The following is a 21,387-nucleotide window of genomic DNA, read 5'->3' on the forward strand; positions in this document are numbered from 1 at the left end:
AAAAATGCCCAATATTGATTACAAATAAAGAGGAAAGTGTTTTTTTTCATCGTACGACTTGTGCAACGGCATCATGCATCGGATCACTTGACATGGGACGACACAGGGAGGAAGCGACTCTCCGCCCGACGAGTCTGAAGACCTGAACACTAAAATATGCATATCGTCAAAATGGTTCCTGAAGGGGTCTGTTCCAACGCTTCATCGTTTTACTTTGTGGGTCGTTTTTAAGAACATCTATACAATAATCACCACGTGACACTCCGCTCTCATGGGATCACAAAAACATCCATTGATTAAAGGGTGGGAGGGGGAGGTGAGGAGGAGGGGGGGGGGGGGGGGGGGGGTGTTCGGCAGAGAACGGCGCTCGTGTTTCCAGTCAAATGGTCTTCCAGGCTATATGCTGTCAACCTGCAGCGTTTTTATATTATGTGATAATAGCACCACTCCAACAGATAACACTGCCCACGAATACGAGGAATCACGGAGGGGAACAGAGAGAGGTGGGGGGGGGGGGGGGGGGGGGCGGCTCAAACTAGTGTCGGATTTGTCCTAAATGGCAAAGTGCTGGCAGATTTCCCCATGACTGATACTGATGGACAAGAGGAATAAGTTCATGACTGATTGTTTCCTCGTGATCGGATGTGAAGACGCGGGGGTTGAACCTCGGGTAAGGATTTCCTCAATAAGACATGAAGCTTCAAGAGAGAGGGCGGCCCTTTGCTTTTTTCCCCCCTCATGGCCAAATCTGGAAGTTTTGGGGGTGGGTGCTGGAGGGGTTGGGTTTATGTGGGTTGGTCCTTCTGCAGGGCTGAGATGTCCAGAGCCGGAGGGCCCCGCCCACTCCACTCCCTCAGCTGTCCGTCCTTGAAGAATAGATTGAGGGCGGGCAGGGGGACGCCAGACTCCGGCGGGGGTTGGCTGAGAGGGTTCGACACGCCGCTGTCCAGGTCGGAGGGCTGGCTGCCGTCCTGCCGTCACAGGGTAAAGGTCACAGGTCAGCACAACAGGTAGGAGAGAGGACGACATGTGGGACGAGGAGGAGACAATAGTCAGGAGAGACTACGTGAACAAGATCCTGTCTGATTTATTTAACAGTCGTCATTTATGGGACAGACTGAAATTTTAATAATTTAAATGTTTAATAGTAAAGAAAATAAATAATCTTAATTTTATGCTTAATATTTCCCCTCCCCCTTCTCTTCATCCAAACAAAACCTCACAGGTTCACAGACTGACACACACACACTATGACACTACATTTCACATACTATATTATGATTGTATACTATATTATGATTATTATTTAATGGTTTCTATCTCATCTTTCAATAAAATTTAACTAAATCAAGTAAACTAAAATCCCTTCAGTTTCTATTTTTATCTACATCTTAAAGACAAGTTTACTAAAATGACACCGAAATGAACTGATATTGAAATTTGACTGATACGATACAAAACGAAAGCTTTTATGATACAGCATCTGAACTGTACACATTGTTGTGTTTTAAACATCAATCTATTAAATAAATTGAGAAATTGTTTTGTCATTAATCTGCATATAATCTATCAAACTCCATTTGTACAATTGAATCCCCGAGTCCTGATATTCTCTGGAAACTGTTTCTCTCTTTTGCCTGTGAGTATTCTCAAGTGGGAACCTGAAGAGGCAGCCGAGGGTTTTTACCTGGTGCGACTGAACAAAGCTCAGCACCTTCAGCGACAGCTTTCGGCTGGAGAGGAGAAGCTCTTGAAGGCTGAAAATACAACAAAGTCTGAAAGTCTTGCACAGCTACAAAAACTTCTCCTTACACTTTTCTAGGTGTTTTAAACCAAACTAGCGTTTTGTGCGCATGCCGGGTGTTCTTGTTGTTTCACCTTTCGCTGCTGCAGAGTTTGTGCGAGGCGATCTTTCGACACACTTTGCGGTTGAGCTCGGAGCTGAAGAGGGGCATGCCGAAGCACAGCTCGAGAGGGACCCACTCGTCTTCAGAGGAAACGGCTGAAAGAAAAACAAGAGCGAGGGGAGTGACATAAATTACATGATTATATGATGGTTTTGAAGCCGACTTGACACTCTGCCCTATTTACAACTACTTTCAACTCAAAAATAATCGTACAAATAAATGAACCACAAAAGATAAACCAACCTTCGGGTTTTCCTTTGCTTTCACCGTTGTTCTCCTCTGTCACCAGTTCAAAAGACTCAGTGCTGCCATTAGTGTCCAGGCCTCCACCCAGATGTGTGTCTCCTTGAAGAAAGGCAACAGATCTTGTTGAAATGTTGTTTCACAGTTCAATTATTTCCATTTTCTTGAATAAATATTTGCTTGACTATTGCTGAACTATACATAAATAGCTAAGTTAAACAAAATCTTTGATCCCCTGTGTAAACAGGATTAAATCCATGCACCTCCAGGTAAAAGCTGAGAGGGTTCGATCCGCGACCATTAGCGAAGGCCATCACAATAAAGAGCCACAATTATGCAGACAAGCAGCGTAATTAAACTGGACTGTGAGCAATCTTTATCCAATTTGCACCGTCAGTGCCATTGGCCATGAGAGGCAAGGTCATTGTTACTAATTCAACTATAAGTCCCGTCTGTAAAAAGCCCCCCCCACACACACACACGCAAACAGATAGTGAAACTAAGAGTGTTTGTCTCGGCTCCCCCCACCTCTGCACTCATTGCTGTCGCTGGTCCGGCGACGGTGCCTGTTGTTGGAGTTGAGCATGGTGATGTAGCCGCACTGGTGCTTCAGGTCCACTTGCTCCTTCAGCTTCTGCAGCGCTTTGTGCACACACATGTTGGAGTAGGTGAAGTCTGCAGAGGGGGGGTGAGAGAGAGACAACAGCGCTGAAGCACGCGACTCCAAAGATACTATCTGCTGCACTGTACAACATTTACATTTGACTTCTTGAATTCTATTTGCATAAAAAATGTATATAATTTTTAATCTTACACTACGGTCTTGCGCTAAATTGTCTTTATTGATTGAATGATCCTATATTACAGAGCTAGCATAACATGAACACGTGCATTAGCATTACATGTGTAATTATCAGAGAAGTTTACAGATTCTCTTACCTCCCTTCAGATCCTCCTCATCGAAGGGGAAAGGAATGTGGACTGTTTCTCCATGGCCATGCATACCATGGCCCTGAGGGTTACACAAACACTTTTTGTGTTAACAAAGCAACAATATTCAAATACACACCATGACTAAACACACATTATATGCTAGCAATTACCCCAAGTTAAAACAACAGAAAAAACCCTTAAAATAACTTGATAATAAAATAATCCCCTCATAGAAAAATGAAGCCTTTGTGCTTGTGTTTACCTGGATGAGAACAGCAGAGTGTGTGAGGGCGTCATTGAGCATGGTCAGAACATTAGACGTCGGGACGACTCCGGGGTCGTGACCCCAGGAAGTGATCAACAACCTGTCGTAGGACTGAACAGAGCAGGAATTTGCAATTATTAAAAAACAGGTTTTCTACAAAACATAGTGGGAGGTTGAGACATGGGTAAAAAAAAAACTTATTAAATCTTGCCTTGGATCACGGGGCAGATCCAGAAATGTTCTAAATTACTTTCTCTACCATGCCTAGATAGAGTATTATTTGACATTTCCACCTATTACTCAGGGAATAATGTAATGTATGGAGCTGGATGAAAAGATGTGTTCAATGTGGTGCTGAGTTAAATTGAAGGGGATTGTTGGGTCTTGGTGGAGATACGTGCTCTCAGAATATAAAGCTAACAGCAAAAGGAGGACTAGTCACACAGGTATGAAAACATGTTTTTTTACCTCCCTGTTCCACAAAGGTGTAAACATTCATCAAGTTCCATACAAATCCTATCTACTTCTTATATTAAACATTTGAATAATATCGAGAATCACAACAGAAACAGTTGAAACATCCTCTGAATTTAATATCCACTAAATTTTCTATGAAGATTTATTTGTTTATTTTTTGTAAATAGCTACCGTGAAAGTGAGGGGGAAATGAAGTGGTCCGAAAACCTGCTGCAGTGTTTCCATTAAGTGACTCATTTGCATGATATTACCTCTCCTACCCCGAGAATTCACCACATCTAATACACTTTTGTTCCACTTAGAAAAATTCCAAGAAAACTGGTTAGGGTAAGACGCAGAGCACGTCTGACGTTGACTCTGATGGGCCTGTTGCTTTGTTGAGGAATGGAGGTGACAAAAGGAAAAGCCTTGAGTTTTACCTACAGTGTTGTGATCACCTGTTTCTCCGACTGAAGCGGCAAGGTTAAATTTGAATATGGCAGGAGATGAAGGGCAAAGATAATGAGAAATCACCCCTACACTCTACAGAACCAGAGTTTATCACGTGGATTGTTTTTCTTATCTGACTTCAAAGACGTTTCTTTTTCTTTTGCTGTTATCAGTATCAGCTCACATTTACTTATTCATATGTATATAACCTACACATATTTCCAGCTACCCACCTGATTAATTATTAGTTTGTGCTAACCTGGAATATGTCTGGCAGTTTGCGGAGCCGGGAGCCTTTGGAGAGCAGTAGAGACGGGGGGCCCTGGCCGGTCACATGGTACAGATACAGCTTGAACCAGATGGAGCTCACCTCGGGGATGGCCGGGCCAATGTGCTGCAGGGAGAAAACAAACACACACACACAAACATGTATTGAAGCAGAACTAATGCCTGTACAGTATATGTTCCCGTCCTCATATGAACAAAAAGCAACAATAGAAAAGAGGAATAAATACTTCTGTTTTTCTCCTGTTTGAAAGGCAGAAATTGAGGCTGCTATTTTGAGATGTGAGCAGAAAACAAATTGGAATTCACTCAATTCCACTTCACCAAGTCCCAGCAGCGGAGAATAAACAGCAGCGTGAATGGCACAACAAGAGTTTAACTTCTTTCCCTCAGTCTCTCAGAGCTCAGCCAGAAAGCTGGAGTCGGGCCAGGCGGAGGAATTACTCATGAGCCTCGTCTCTCCCTCCCCTCCCCTCCCCTCTCCTGTCTCCCACTCTCTTTGTGTAGTTATTGTTGTTGGGACGACTGCCGGCTGAGCAATCACAAAGAACACACACACTCAGAACCGCAAATCACTACGGACACACAAGTCTGTACACAGCGAGAGGGCAAATACAACCGCAGAGAACCCACAGAGCACTCTCATGTCTTAACACACAAACACACACAACATTTGATTCAATATTCCAGCATGCCACATATAGCAGCTTCATACCTGAGGCGTGCAGCTGCTGATGGGTCGGATCTCGTTGCTGAGCGGCGCCATCGACACCAGCAGCTTGTAGTTCTTGTTGAGGACCCGGCTGCAGGTGGCCTGGTCCAGACCCAGCAGACTCTCACAGCGCAACATGTCCAAGGGGAAACCTAGTGGAGGGAAATAAACAAACAGGGAGAGTCACACGGTCGATACAGAACAGGCAGAAAAGTGCAAGTTAAGTGCAGGCATAAGTGAGAGTGGTGTCATTCTTCTCATCCAACTATTGGAAAGAAAGCAAATAACCGTATTTCTCCAAATAATAAACTTCTTTAACTTATTGTTTTTTAATTAATTTACATAAAGAGACACTGATGACTGATGCCAAGTGTGGATGCATCGATATCATTTGTATCTTTCCTTTTAGTCATGGTGTTAAGATGAGTGTTCTCTTCAACATGAATTGTGAAGCAAATGTCCAAGAACTCTTTCTTGGATTCAATAATCATCACTTGTCTCCAATAGTGGGTAGAGACTTTAGTGGAAAAAAGTGTCTGTGAATTGCTGATAGTGATAATTAAGAGATCAATTATTACCAGAGTGGAGTTTAACAGCCCGGCCAAAAAGGTCACAACCGGGGCTGTTACGTTTATTTAACAACACGGAGAGAAACAGCCTCTGAAAAAAGGATGTGACTGGACGGCTGCTTCATACTGATAAACCCTGGTTTAATGTTTAGTTTTACACGACAGTAATTTACATCCATTACAAACATCACAGAGCATCATAAGCACTATAATAAGAGTGACGGTTTTAGAGATATGTTCTCTAGATATGTTGTAATCTCAATTTGACTTTCTAATACGGTGGTGAAGCGTCTGATCTGATATTTACGACTGAAAGATAAATTTTCCTCTCGTCCTAAATGAGCAATCATCCCTAGACTGTTTTCCATCAGGGGCTGACTTTAGCTGTGCTCCCTCCACAGCAGAAGTCTGGAGCAGCAGCTGAGGACGACGGAGAGATAAGACAATCAGGAACGAGGCACACAGCCAAACAAAACAAACAGCATCTGGTGCCACAATGGCGGCTACATGGCAACTCGGGCATTTGCTCCGTTGTCATTGGAGAACTCGACTCTCTGCTGCGCCCTCTAGAGACACAAAAGGAACAACACAGCTTCACTGTGGATTCATGCTATGCCTCTGCATCCAGATCCACATCCAAATACGACTGTCCAGACACATGGGAAACAGACAAAGACAAAAGACACACCTCGTCTTTGTTGTTCCCAACCTCATCCACAACATAGACACTTCATTTGTTATGATTTTTCTACGAGGATAGAACAAGGTTAGTTAGTTGAATAGGAGGCATTTAGAGAAGTTGTTTGCTGTGGTTGTGGTTCAGAGAAACGGAGCGTCAAGAAAAAGTTACCCTAAATTAGTCATCTATGCTTTGAATCATACTCACAATATTATACACATGATCATGACTTGAGTAGGACACCTACCACTTAACTTTACTTAATATACTTGATTATTATTCATGAAGTATATCAGTAAAACTAGAAAAAGCCCACTTTCACCTTAAATATCAACTTGTTAAATCTCACTTTGATTTCTTTGTGCAGACTTGAAAGTGATTTTAAAATCATCCAGAACAAGATGTTCCCTGCATTTTAATTAAAGTTCATGTTTTCCTTTGGCAGAAAACTAACCTCAGAAGCTTAAGAGAGAATTGTGTGACAACAGTAGATACAAATCTGGGTTTCTATTTTGTAAGCTTGCTGTTGGAGCTCAGAGGGTGAGATCTTAAAACCAGAACCTTAACAGCAACTCCTGAAATGATACACAAAGTTAAATCTGGCCTGCAAGATGACTATTTAGCACATGTATAGACATGTACAGGTGTATGAAGTTTAGGTCTTGCATGTGGTCCCCAAATAAAGGGATTGAAAAAGAGTGTGTAACTGACTGGTTACCTATATTTGGGATATCAGGTCCCTGGTCCTGAGTGAGTTCTTTGTTGTAGCGCAGGAAGAGGATGGTGTTTTTTAGGGTCAGAGCGTGGTCAAAGTAACGCTGAGCCTCGCCCTCTGCTGTGCTCTCCACCTGGAGACATACAAACCACCAGAGACGATAGAGTGTCAGTGTGTTTACAGTTTATGTGTCTATTATACATGAAGGACTAAATTATTTGTTAAACCAAATGTATCAGCTGTGGCTCTGACAAAAGCTTCCCTGTAAAAATGCAAATACATTTTCTTCGTTGTAAGGGATGATCTAACCTTCTCCAGCTCAGCCAGGAAGGTGTCCAGAGTCTCATCAGACAGCTTACCAACCTCAAACATGGTCACTGCATGACTCTTCAGGTTCTATTACAAAGACAAACACACAATTAAACTAGAATGACACTCAGTAAAGCACATAGATCCACTAAGCCCAAACAGTACCCTTGAATCCAAGCCATGGTAATTTGAACAAACTCAAAGATCATTTTATCAAGATCCATGAATTTTCCTCCTGGGAAAAGAAACATTTTTGCCAACTTGGAGGAAAAAATCCTGGATCTGCGAGTTTCTGAGAGGATGTGAGTTTAAGTTCAAATCCATTTACTCACCGGAGACAGGTTGCCCATCATGAGGAAGGCTGTGAGGGTGGAGTCAAAGAGGAAGGCGATCCTCTTGGTGGGTGCGGCTGGGATGCTCAGGCTGCTAACGCTGGCTGTGTCCGCTGCAGAGACGAACACGACGCATAACAAGACTAATAACTGTGTGCAGTATAATTTGTGCATGTAATAGCATAACTCCGCGGTTTTTATCCCTCTCAGACTGAGGACATAAGCTCCTGATTTTCTGACAATGAAATGTGTTTACAAACACCATAGTCTGTCTCGTTCTCAGGACACCTTCATAACATCAGTTTAACATGCAAATTAAAATTACACAAGAAATTAGACCTGTTTTAAACAAACACCTTTTAATGTGAGAATGGCTTTCAGGAGCATGACCGGGATTTCAAAGAGATTAATTAGCACGGCTGCTTCAAACTTTCTCAAACAACATTCAGAAAGGGCTTTGTGTGCATTCATCAGCTTGTGTATTTATTTGCATACATTGGTGAATGTGCTTGGAAGACTGTGTGTGTGTGTGTGTGTGTGTGTGTGTGTGTGTTTGTCTCCAGGTGTGTAGTCAGACCTTGGTCTTCCAGACTGGTGGTGTCGGTGTCGGTGGCAGAGGAGCCTCCCTCCATGACAGGACTGCCCTGCTCCCAGGACAAGAGCATCTTCTGAGGGTCCATGGTGGTCCTATCACGAAGGACACAACACATCGGTATATTAAACTTTGGTTTAGCACAAGCAAGATGGTTTTCTTGTCTCTGTATGTCATCCCAGCGAAGAACAGGCCACCTGTCTCAGGAGTAACGTGCCTCACGCCCACTGTCAGCTGGGACTGGCTCCAGCCCCCCACCTCCCTCAAAGGATAAGCAGTGTAGATAATAGATGCAGAGTAAATCAAATACATCAGGGATTTCTTCACCTAAATCATCAGACCCTCACCAAAAAGCTGCTTTACATCTTTTCAATATTTAGAGATATGTATTATATTTAGATAAAGACAAGGATTTACAACATGGATGCAGAAAGACAAGTAGAGTCTCAAATCCTTAGCATTAAATTGGATTAGAGTTTTTGACCAGATAACATTTAATAATCCTCACATACATCCAATTGTTCTTTCATTACAGCGACGATGACAAAAAAGACGGTTTTCCTTTGGGGCTTTACAAATATTCCAGTGTAAACACAATTTTGTAAAACTCTACAACCATCCCACACTCTTCAAATGAAAATGCAGCTTCCAGGTCTGGTGTAACCATGGAAGAAATGACGTCATCACATTTGCTAATGGATTGTTCCGTGGAAATGACGGGTGGATGCACATACTTGAGCCTGTTGACACAGGGAGCGTTCTTCCAGGTGGGGTTGAGCTGCTCGGGGCTGATCACGTGACCTTTCTTCACAGCGAAGCCGAGGCGACAGTACATGGACACGGCGTTCTAACCAAACACAGCAGATACAAAGTCAGGAGACATTTGATGCCACGACAAACATGAGACACCATTAGCCAGGTACCTTTTCACATCATTCATCATATACCTGGGACCATCCTGGACTTGCATGAGGTTTTTTTTAGGGTGGGAACGGACAATAGTTAGAATAAAAAAAACGATGATTGCTGCACTTAAAGTGAAAGGTTGTTGTAAAAGGGGTAATTTCATCACTCTCCTTCTTTCTACATGATTGCCACTATAACACGGACTCTAAATTGAGTGCAGCATGTTCATTCATAGAATATTAGAACAAAACCTTCAGTTATATTTCTGACATTATTCTGCTACAGAGCTCCAACATGCTCCAGTTTATCTATCTGTATACTTGACGTTTTAGAGTGCGGCTCTGGCAGCAGTTTTCTGTCCAAACCTGACTGAGCCCAACCCAGACCCTTCAGGGACTCTGGTTTTTGGGTTTGAACCAAACACTTACTGGATTTATTCCCTTATTAAATGCTGTCGGGACCTCGGGCGAACATCCACACTCTTATCTGGATATCTTCGTTTTCATTTTCTTAAAAACAAAGTGTTTGGGATTTTCTGACTGCAAGTTTTATTCAACAACAGTTCACCAGATCATACTGCAAAGAAACTGCAAGAATTTCAATCCACGATCAAGACATGTTTTCAGAAAATAGTAAAGTAACTGCTTTGCTCGTTATAAGATTATTCTTTCTGTATCACATGATGCTGATATCAAGTCTAAAAGAGACTTTTAAAAAACCTGAAAACTCTACTCCACTCTACTCTAGGGCTGTGCTCACTGAACCCACAGCAATAAAAACTAATCTCTCTTTTGTCTCTTTAATCAAACTGTCTAAAAAGTTAGGAGGAAGATAGCGCTGTGTACTTTCTACTTGGCTACATTTTTTCATTACTGCCTTAATACTGTCTGTACATTCATTAACTTGCCTTGCTATTAAATCCCTTATTCAGCCTGAAAAGGCTAATACAGTCAAGTGTGGTGGGCTTGATTGCTTTCTACACCTTAGTGAAGCTAAAGTCAACTCTTAACCATCAAAAGAAGCACGGCCCGGATTGTTTGTCTAAAAGGGACTCGGACCACGAGGTAGTCTTCATATAACAGAAAGTTAAACTTGAGTGAAGATTGTAAAAGTTGGACAAAAAGGAGACATCTCCATCATCTCTAAAGTTACAACGTTGCTACTGGAGAGCTGCTACCTTCGCTGCCTTCAACCACTTCTGCCTCTGAAGTGCTGCTTTTCAGTGGCGGTAATGAGATGAGGCCGAGGGACAGGCTCTTCCCACTGGAGGTCCTGACACTGAGACAGAGTTTGGCTCAGAGTCTCACACAGAGTGAATAGGAAACTGGGGAAAACTGGGTCAGACTCAAGTACCAATTCAACTGGAATGGGGCTCTGACGGAGTCATGGGGAATGATAATGGATCTAATCTGAAACTCTGTGTGTGTTTTTGTGTCTGTGTGCATGAGTGTCACAGTCTACCTCTTAGGGGTATTACAGTATATGTGTAGATGTAATCAGTATGAGAAAGCCAAATCTTGCAGCTTTCAGAGAGTAAGGCCCTATTAAGTATATATACATAAGTTCAGCTCAACCGTTTCAGTACATACATAACGATAGGATTCATGTTCTGCAGCAAGTGGTGAAATACCTTCACTAGATCCATGTCAATCTCCAACACATTTGCCAGCTGAGAGGGAGAGAAACAAATAAGACTTAGTTGAAAGGTCGGTGAATAAAGAAACCGAGTCATATCACAATCAATGTGCACAGCAAGGAAACAGGTTTCTAAGAACCCACCTCTGATACGTTTGTCTGCTCATCAATCGACACAAAGATTTTGTAGAGAAGCGTTTCAAAGTAATCGCCTTGCACACGGTTCATGACGAAGCCTTCAAGTGGGGGCACTGAAAAAAACATGAAAACAATTTTTTTACACTTTCAATGTTTCTAATGAATAGCATCTGTAATGACAATTTTAGTCAAGTCCATTGAGCACAATGTTCGCTTATGTTCCAACAGATGTAATTTAATTGCATACAGTGTTTAGTCAAGGTAATTACTCAGGAAGGATAATTACAGCATATTTAAACACACGACGCACACGTACCTGAAATGCAACTGTCGTCAGATATGGGAACATCCAAGTAGATGTAGCCCCGGTTGTACAAGCCTGCAATAAAAGAAGAAATAAACATTAACACAGTCAAAATAACTGCTTCTTTTGATTAAGATCGTTGTTGTTGTAGAGAAAAACTATTCTTACAATGTGAACAACTTGGACACTGAACTTTTTCTGAGCAGAAGAGAAAATTGCAATTCATGAGCAGAGTAAAATCTAAAATCTAATTGAAACAGCTACTTGTATTGCATCTCTGGTTTTTAATTGCATTCTAACTGTGTCACCAACGCCCCAGTGGCAGACGCTCATCACTGTCAAACTGTTCACTAATTAACATTGTAACTGCACGGACACAACTTCAGTCCCTGTGCCTCATCTTTTACATTCACAGCAGCACACGGACGAAAGACCTTTCACTGCACCCTCAGTATCTGCCTGCTGGTTCTCATGTCGGCTAACAAAGACTGCTGTGTACTTATTTCAAATGTTTTGGTAGCAGTGGAACTCAAGATGAATAAAGTCCTCAACTTTATTCATTTTATGATCCTCACCCCTTATTTTAATGTTTATTTTAAGTAAATATATCCAGTTTACCTTGTCACAGCAGACATTTGACAGTTCACTGTATAGGTCCACTGTCTTACTGAGACACTTAATAGAATGGAGGGAGCCATTGTTAATGTTACTGAACAACCCTGTGCTTTTCCTCCTATGACCAGGTAAGATATCTAATATCCTAATTCATTCATTCAAAAGGTAGATCTAAAAATGCTGTTTCAAAGAAATACTCTTGAGCCGGACATAATTCAACAACACACTGGTCCAGTCACATTTGGAGAATGGAATATTATGTGTGATGTTGTTGTTCTCATGCCTTATTAATAAATAAGGAGGTAGATATCTGAGATGCAAAACAATTAATTTGCTGATGTAAAGTCAGTGTAGACGGGAGTTTTTCTGGTTTACTGATGGTGTTGTATTCAGTGTTTCGAAATAATTACCAAGTCAGCCATAGTCAAATCTTTCTCACTAGTATAATTACGATCCAAAATGTTTTCACACTCCTCTTTCGTAACATAAAAGAAACTAAATGTTCTGTGTTGTTGCTTCTTTGTCGAGGTGTGTGCAGTGCTCGCTGCACCACTGTGTCTGTGTCCTTTTCCCAACCAGTTTGCCATCCACTGGAGGCAGCCACAGTTCAGCCATGACATGGGTAGACAGTGCCTTGCTGTGCACGTTGCCATGGTAAGTCAACAGTTCTCAGCAAGCACACCTGCCCTCGGTGTGCATGGGGTGCTCACGGCAGCATGCTGCACGCATGTTCATAGGGCAGCTGCAGGAATACTGTGAGCAACTGTGTGTGTGCTCAACTGTTCTAAGGTGAAAAGGCATCAATTCCAGCCATATTGCCATGGAGGTGGAAGGACAAATTGTTAGAAATACCAAATAACTTTGGCAATAAATTGTACCATTGCCTTCTTATAAATGGTGTCAAATAAAAACAAAGAATCCTGATCCAAAACTAAGAATTTAAAAACCAAATGCACTGAATTTATGTAGATTAATGATTGGCAATGTTTGCAGTAGATATTAGCATTATAAGCTAAATGTAGTCATTTGTCATATCTTTGTAGCGAGTGTAGGCCGATACAGTCGTAACAACGTGACAGACACTCACTTAACACTACGTTGAACTCCATCGACCCAGCCAACTGAGGACCAGCATCTATCATCTTATCGATTGCTTTCTTCTCAGGTTGAGAACAGATCTGAAACAAAATGCACAATAAAGACACAACGTCAGAGTAGCCCTGCGAATGTGGGCTAGTTTCCATGGAAGTCAACAATCTCCTCGAGTGAATAAATAGATTTTCATATGATAACTGTGAACGGTTTTGAACAAACTGTTTTTAACTCACCCTGATATCATCCTCTGTGATGTAGCCCGTCTGTGCAACCCACCACGGCTCCACAGAGATCTCTACTGGTTTGGCTGGTAAGAGGTCCCGTGCCGTTTTCCTGCGGAAGAATTTCTGAGAAAAAAAGAGTAGCATTGTTATTGTGATTACATCAAGAATCAAGAAATAAAAGCCTTAACTATGAATCTGAACACTGACAATCTGAAAATATAGCTTGAGCTTGAACATGCTTCATATCACAATGATTATGGTATGCTCCCTACATTGAGTATTGCAGTGAAGTTTGTTGCTATAAAACTACTGGATTGATCATATAAAACATTTTACACTACATGAACGATGTCTACAATGTAAGAAGAGACATGAAATCCATATGTCTAATGTTGGAGGTTTGCTTTCTATAAATGATACAATTATTTGTTATTTATGTCAGTTTTAGAAAAAGTGTCTTACTTTGGACGACCTGCACTGGTTCATCAGGTCAATGTACTGGTTTCTCCCGATGCCAAGCAGCCGCAGACCTGTGCGACAACGGGAAAATCAGTTCCTCTGTAAGTCAGTAAAACTCAAACCTCATGCCTCAGTAACTGAATGTGAACTTGTAATGGCTGCACATTCACCCTCCAGCAAATAAATCTGGCTGTAGTGCAGCTACAAAAGTGTCTCGGGCCTTTTTCAATTAAAGCCTCTGAGGATTTACAAAAGAAAAAAAAGAGGGAAAGAAAATTACAAGCAGAAAAAAAGTTTCGTCTGCCTGGATATTTTCAACTTTATTTTAAAGTTATCTCAGCCAACGGAGCTGTAACAGTGACTCATCCAAATTCTGCAGAGAGAACACAAAGACCTGCACATCTTCTCTAGGACAATGCCCTGACACACGCACATACACGGACACACACAGGGATCTCTTATAATCAGAGTGTGTGCATACATATTTTGAATATGAGGAAACGCTGGGCCATAGTTTAAGTTTTACAGTCTGTATGTGAATCCCACCTTGTCACCTCCTCCTGCCTGTGCTACACGGACCAGAAGGGGGCAGAGCCAAATGTGCTGGGACGGCTGCCAGTGCAAGCTGGTACCAGCAAGGGATGTTCTCATTTCAGCCTCCTAACACAGCAGAATCTTACATGCGTATCCTGCTGTTTCACCGAGACACAGACACAACACAACACACAAATATACGCCCACGCAACACACTCTCACACACTGCTTGGCTGCCTCCCTATCCGCCCACTTCTGCATGACACACTTCCAAAGCTCCTCCAGGGAGATTAGAGGAGAGAGGCTCCTCTGAGCACAGGCCCTGACAGCCCGCTGACAGCCTTCTGTCTCTGCGGCATGAAGATCCTGCACTGCCAGGACGCAGTTACTCAAAGACCAGCACCAAACCCTGCTTCACTGGACAGTAGAAAAATGCAACAATGGTACAGCTGCTCTCATCTTGACCTACAGCTCGGACGCAGTTTGGATATCGTTAAGAGATATATATATGGTTTTAAAAACTCATCTTAATGCAGTTTCTATCTCCTCTGTCATGTTTCTCTCTGTGGCTGTAGCTACACCAGGTCTGTTTTCTGATTGATGCACTGCCAGACCAACCACAGGTCACAGATTGTATCCTGCTAGTGTAGCATGGTAAATGCAAACGTCAGTCAGTGCTGAGATGAATCAAACTGACGGTCAAAGTTAGACTTAAATGCTCCAGCTGGATTTAAAGCGGAGATATATATCGGGCCTGGCTGTGGTGCAAATCCTTGGATCATCTGGCGGCATTGGGGTCTCCATCCTCAGCGTTGCAGGATTCTCGTCCAATGACCAAGATGAGCTCACTCTCCTTGGCTGCTACAGACCCACCGTAGGGAGCAGTACAGTGTCAGTGTGAGTCAAGGCCATGCAGCCAGGAGAATGAATGGCTGCAGAACTTGAGTTTGTCACTAAGACGGGTGGAGAGGCAGCTGAGCATAAGTGAAATTTTTTTTAAATGGATTCCAACAGTCTACCTTTTCAGTCAGCGTCAGACTGTGCGTAGTTTGGAATAGGAATGAATGTGCTGCAGACGAATGACTGATGGTGAGGTGGCAGTGGCGTACATAGACAGATAATGGTGAAAAAAAATCTTTTTTCAGAGGATTTCTCTGTGGTCTTTCAACAGAATCCTGAAAGCCTGTGGGACAGGGTGGAAGTGTGGCTGAGGATGTGTTTTCTTGTAAGCTCACAACGTTAAAATAGTCCTGACGGCACAGTTTCTGTATTTGAGCTGTGTGCATTTGTCAGTGGGTTGAGATCTTTGATATTTTCCCAGCAGCACCCTGTCCTAATCAAAAAACGACATGAAATCTCAATTTCGACAATATGGGATATTTAATTCGGTTTTGGAATGATTTCCGAAAAACACAGATCCTCGTTGATGCGGTAACACATCAGAAAAGTGACAGCTTTGTTGTCTTAGAAGCGATTTAGATTTTTAGTATGAAATGGGCTTCATATCAAATCATTCAAAAACCACTTGGCTTGGCTCTGTTTTGGTAATGGAAATGGTTTATTTATATTAGGAATGCTAGTCAGGAGAAATGAAAAACGTGAATGTCACGGAACAACAAAACCCTTTGGGTGATTTGTTTGTTATCTAGTAAAAGATAATACTGAAACTTTGAATAATTAAAAACCAAACCACCAAAACAAAAACACTTGAAACCTCATCTGCATCTGTCAAAGAAGGTATAAAAAACATAAAAAAATATATGCTACACCTGCCAAAAGGCTGGCATCCAGGTGCCAATCGCCCATTTCTTAAAAAAACATTTTGATGAGCTTCATTTATCTTTTAAATGTTCTGTGGTAGAAAAACTGAAAATAAATAAATAAGATAACCTATTAATTCACCAATTATTTTTCCAATTAATGCAAGGCACAACTTCCTAAAGGTGACGCAAACAAATGTTTTCCAGGCCATTTAATTTTCAATGACATAAATCAGAAACAAAAACATTGAGAAGCTGAAACTAAAAGGAGGAAGTGATAACCACAGTCAAAGTTTTAAATGCCTCTCAATTGACCTGCAGACCCTGATTCAAACTGTTTGCAACTTTTCATAGTGGCTTCTCCGTCACCTTGATCACTGACAACCTTTAAAACATGTGGAGTATGTAGAAAACAGACCAGAGACACAGAGGCAGTTTAGAGTGGGAGGTATACAGAGCCCAGAGTAATTTCAACAGTTAAGGGGGAGAAGGAGGAAAAACTGACAAAATAAGAAGGAGGAGAAACTCACAGTCTGCAGCAGTGAAGTTGGGCAAGGAGTCGTAACTCTTCTCACTGTTCATAATATCCTGGAGGTGCAAAAGAAAAAGAAAGGAGACAAGGAAGAGAAGAATTAAACTCATTTTCTCCTCTCCCCTTTCCATGTCCCCAGCCTCTGATTAATAACAGGATTAGCAGATCAGCGCTGCCATACTAATTTCTGCTCCCCGTTTTCATTAAGTGCTTAAGATGGATTATAAGAACATGACATAGCCCTTGGCAATGCGGTGGCCACAGTTAGAGCTCAGTCAAGTTGAGCAGCATGAACAGGAAACTGGGTGAATCGAAAGTGAGCTGAAGACTGAATATTTTATCTTTATTTGTTTTTTAGCCAAGACATTGAACACGGAGCATATTGGTAACATCTGTTTTTATGAAGTGGGAAGTAAAGGCAGTAAATGTGGAATCTGCAAACCCACAGTATGAATTAGTGGCTAAACCCTAACCTGACCAATATATGGGGGGTTCAGGAGGTAGACAGGCGTCATCCACTCACCAGGTCGGTGGTTCAATCCCTGGTTTACTAAAAGTAAAAGAACAAATGACTAATCTCCAGGTGAATTACTGTGAAAATGTCGGCTCAGTCTTTGTAATGTTATTGAACAATTCGGACGTCATGGAGATCCCAGCGGCTCCCAGTCCCTGGCCGACTGGTTCTCTGCGTGGCCAAATGTGACTGAGCGTCATCAGTGAGAGTGAGTCGTCACAAAGGAAAAGTGACTGCAGAGCAATTTGCAAAGATTATTTTCACTGTATGTGTTTGACCTGGGATCATACTTGTGCGTCTCCCTGAGCTGAAACATGAATCATCAATAGACGCTGACTGACACCTAGTGCCTGACTCATGCCAAGACTATCATCATGGGAAAATTCAGCATTAAACACTGACACTTTGACTCGGTTTTGTGAGCCATATTACAACATTTCCCTTAAGACTGTAATTTGAATTGCATGAATCCCTCAGGCAAACAGGGGATAAAGACAAGTTCCTCTCTATACATACAGACTGTACAATGCTATATGCGATGGTACAGCTACACAAGAATTATACTTTTTCATAAATCTATTGAGGAATGGCATATAATGTGGTATTTTTCCATTGTTGATTTAACAAAGAATACATTCCACACAAAAGCACAGAGCTGTAAAAAGCTCACATCCTTCTTATTATAATAGTTTCTTGGATTCCCTGTTTTGCCTGGAACACTTCCATCAGGTATTTCCAGGGATTTTAAAAACTAAAGACATTGTTCGATTTAAATTAACAGAGACAGGATGTTTCCAAACCAATTAAATCTCTGCTGCTACAAAAAAACTATCCCTGCTCTGTTGCTTTGAGTAGATTCGGCTCATTGTTCTGACAGCGCAGATGTAATTGTGAGAATCACCAGTGTTATTGTCAGACGAAACGAATTAGCGAGGGTTTTCACACACTGTGTACACGACGACAGATGTTCAGGTGTGTGAGAACCTGCTCACTGAGGCTACGATAAAACAAGCGTGAAATGCCCCCCCGGTTCAGCTCTGCAATGCAGCATGAGCTCCTTACCTCCATGATTCCTATGTAATATGAGAACGGAGTGATTCGTAGGCCTTTGACCATGATGTCCGACAGGTGGTACGGGTACAGCATCAGGTGGTCGCGGCTGTACTTCAGGAGCTCCTCGTAGTACTTGCGCTCATCCTTCCTCACGTGGCGCACTGATCATGAAATACACACAATAGTCAGTGTCACAGCCAGAGCTCAGTGTTCATACAGTAACACACATCCATAACAGATCAATTCGGGTTAAGATAGGAATATTGATCCAGAAAGTCACACAAAACAATAGCACAATTGATTTGATACACTGGATATTATTGCAAATCTATTTAGAGACTATCACACACTTGTTCATGGATTTAAGTTGTAATATAACCACTTCCTAAATTAGTGAAGAAAAAGGTTAAGAATGTTGTCAATGTCAGTCAATCGGCAACTAGTGAACCAAGAGAAGAGTTAAAGGTTCAGTCAGTAGAATTTAGTGACATCTAGTGGTGAAATTTGATGTTGCAGCTGAACACCTCTCACCTCTCCCTCCCCTTACAGACAAGAAAGAGAACCTGTGGCTGCCTTCAGTTGTCATAAAAACTCAAAAGATGTTTAGCTTGTCCAGTCTGGGCTACTCCAAAAAAAAATGATGGTGGCCTCCGTAGAGAGGACCCATTGCCAATGTAATTATAAAGTATTTAAATATAAAGGGCCAATTTCCTATTCAATTTATTCTAATAGATCCTGTTCACTTAAATAGAAGACACTGAACCTTTAAGTACTGATGAATGTAACTGATATGTCTTATTTGAAAGACATACAATTCAGAAGGTTTTGTTTGATCTCACACCAAATCATAGCATGTCATACAACAGAATAGGTTTGGCCCTGGTGTGATGGTCCCACTTGCTTACCTAGGTTATTGCGGAATCGCAGCTGGTTGCGGATGCTGTACAGCAGCACATGCTTCTCATACTCGCGCTGAGAGTTCCCCAAACTCTGCAGAAGAAACAAAACAACACAGGATTATTATGCTAGGATGCAATTAAAGAGAGAAAACAAGCTACTGGGCTCCTTTTACCTGCCACAGTGTCTGTAATGTGAACACATTCTCTATTCAAGAATATGACCTGGTCAAAATAATTTGATTTATTACATCAATGTCCAAACAAGCAACAAACACATAACTGGTTTTACCACAAAGTTTTTTAATTCCCTTTAATATCAATATCAGCCTCCAAAACTCCATATTGGACGAGCTCGGCCAAAAGCTAGATTTTTTCACAGGAACAAGACAGGGCTCAAAACAGGCCCCTTCTTAGGTTTCAGGCTGTGTCAGTTGATAGTGCTTTAGTAGTGAATGCTTCCAAATTGATTTTATAAGGATGCATCAGTCTGATAGGCTGGACTTTACTGGACTTGACACAGTTTATTTATGCACAATCACTTACTTTTACAAGCTAATTAGTTTGTATGTTTTGATATATTTGTGACTGTAATAACTGAGGTTAATGTTTTAATCAATCAAATTAATCAAGCAGCTAAAAACCAAGACACATAGAGTCTTTAGTGCCGCAACAATCAGTGGCCTCATTATATCCACACAGTGAGGTGAGGTAAACAGACTTTAACACTGAAAGAATCTGTGTGGGAGAAAAACTTGGCAACATGGTGCATTCCTTAAAATTGGAAATCACAATAGCAAAAACACACAGTAATCCTGGAAGTGTCAACTTGGCTAATTATTTTTTTGGGGGGGGGTAATCCAGCTGTGGTGAGGACACAGATCTACTATGTGGACACGCCTCCTCTTCACCACATGACGGTATAACGGCACATGGTTTCACTCAGGAAACAAGGGATCAATGCAGACTACTATTAGTTAATCATGCTTCCCATTCATCCACATTGCAAAACAAAAGCACACACACAGAGAAGTGATTGCATTATGTGCATGTGACATCCACATCCTGAAATATGTGGCGCCAGCTCCCTCCCAAAAACGTTCACAATCTTTAATGGTGTCATCCCGATTGTCAAAACTTAAAAGGTTGTCATTGTGATTGTGTCTATACTGTTAATATTGTCATCTTGATCTTCCATGTTGTAAACATGTTGTCACCCTGATTGTTAATACTGAAAAAAGTGTCATCTTGATTGTGTACACTGTAAATATTGTTGTCATAATTGTCCGTACACTAAATGTTGTCACCCTGATTATTCAAATTGTGAAATCTGATTTGCAGCTCTGTTGTGTATGTGGGTGCTGGAGGAGGGATCCCTCCTCTGTGGCTCCAGGGATCCGCTGAATGGAATCTTCCGAATGTTCTCCATGAAGGGTTATTTTTCTCCTAGAGGAGATTCCAGGTCCAGATCCGCCTGCAGTGATTAACTCTGTTAAAGAATATAAATCACACAGCTGGACCTGGGGTGTGACGTCAGCGTGTGTTGCAGCCTGAGGGAAACAGTGATGGTGAGTTATGGCTCCGGCTGAGAAACCGCTGCAGAGGCAGGAGCGAGCGTCGTGTGACAGAGCACCGCGGTGACATTGACAGGTTCACACACACAGACAGAGACACACACACACACTGACACTGACACACGGACACACGCACCTGACCCCCCGTCCCCGTTACACCCCGGTACCTGTTTGACGTTAGCTGGGAGCTTGTTCCACGGGTAGTTCTGCCTGATGTGGAATTCCACGTCCGTGTTCATCGCTAGCTAGCTAGCAGGCTGCGAGCAGCGGTCCCGGAGACGAACACACACTTGCTCCCGGGCGGGTCCACGGTGACTTTATGTCCGCTCCCTGACACCCGACGAGCGAGAGAGAAGCGAGTCCCCGGTGCGAGGACGAGACGGGTTCTCAGGGGGTTATTTTTTTCATCCACAATAAGAACGGTCACTTCCTTGTTGTATTTTCGAACAAGCCGTTCGTCACGCTCGTGGCCACAGTCGTCACTTCCGGCCGATGCTTGACAGTGGATGTGAATGGAGCTCGTGACGGATGAGAGGTGATGGTTATCGGAGCCGATCAGCGTCGTGATCGATAATATGAAGAATCAATGAGCCTGGGGTTGTTGTTATGGTTGTGACCATCATTCGTTTCCTCAGGTCAGGTGGTCATGGGCGGATTAACCCACTGAGGGGCCCGGGGGGATACATGAGCTACTGGGTCCC

General features: G+C 42.3%; 1 protein-coding gene across 1 annotated transcript; it reads right to left on the minus strand.

Moving 5' to 3' along the window:
- Window positions 1–508: 508 nt before the first annotated feature.
- On the minus strand, window positions 509–21,149 carry fam91a1 (family with sequence similarity 91 member A1). Its single transcript, XM_053447153.1, has 24 exons — window positions 20,854–21,149; window positions 19,122–19,206; window positions 18,226–18,377; window positions 16,648–16,705; window positions 13,827–13,894; window positions 13,374–13,487; window positions 13,133–13,223; window positions 11,443–11,505; window positions 11,133–11,239; window positions 10,984–11,022; window positions 9,182–9,294; window positions 8,433–8,542; window positions 7,856–7,968; window positions 7,524–7,610; window positions 7,218–7,347; window positions 5,255–5,403; window positions 4,514–4,648; window positions 3,346–3,459; window positions 3,090–3,162; window positions 2,679–2,825; window positions 2,151–2,252; window positions 1,879–2,002; window positions 1,688–1,757; window positions 509–971 (listed from the first exon to the last, which is right to left on the minus strand). Exons 1-24 carry the CDS (start codon window positions 20,923–20,925, stop codon window positions 786–788), a joined length of 2,502 nt encoding a protein of 833 aa, XP_053303128.1. The 5' UTR covers window positions 20,926–21,149; the 3' UTR covers window positions 509–785.
- Window positions 21,150–21,387: the final 238 nt, after the last annotated feature.

The sequence above is a fragment of the Pleuronectes platessa genome, chromosome 18 (genome assembly GCF_947347685.1).
Source record: "Pleuronectes platessa chromosome 18, fPlePla1.1, whole genome shotgun sequence".
Taxonomy (NCBI): Eukaryota; Metazoa; Chordata; class Actinopteri; order Pleuronectiformes; family Pleuronectidae; genus Pleuronectes; species Pleuronectes platessa.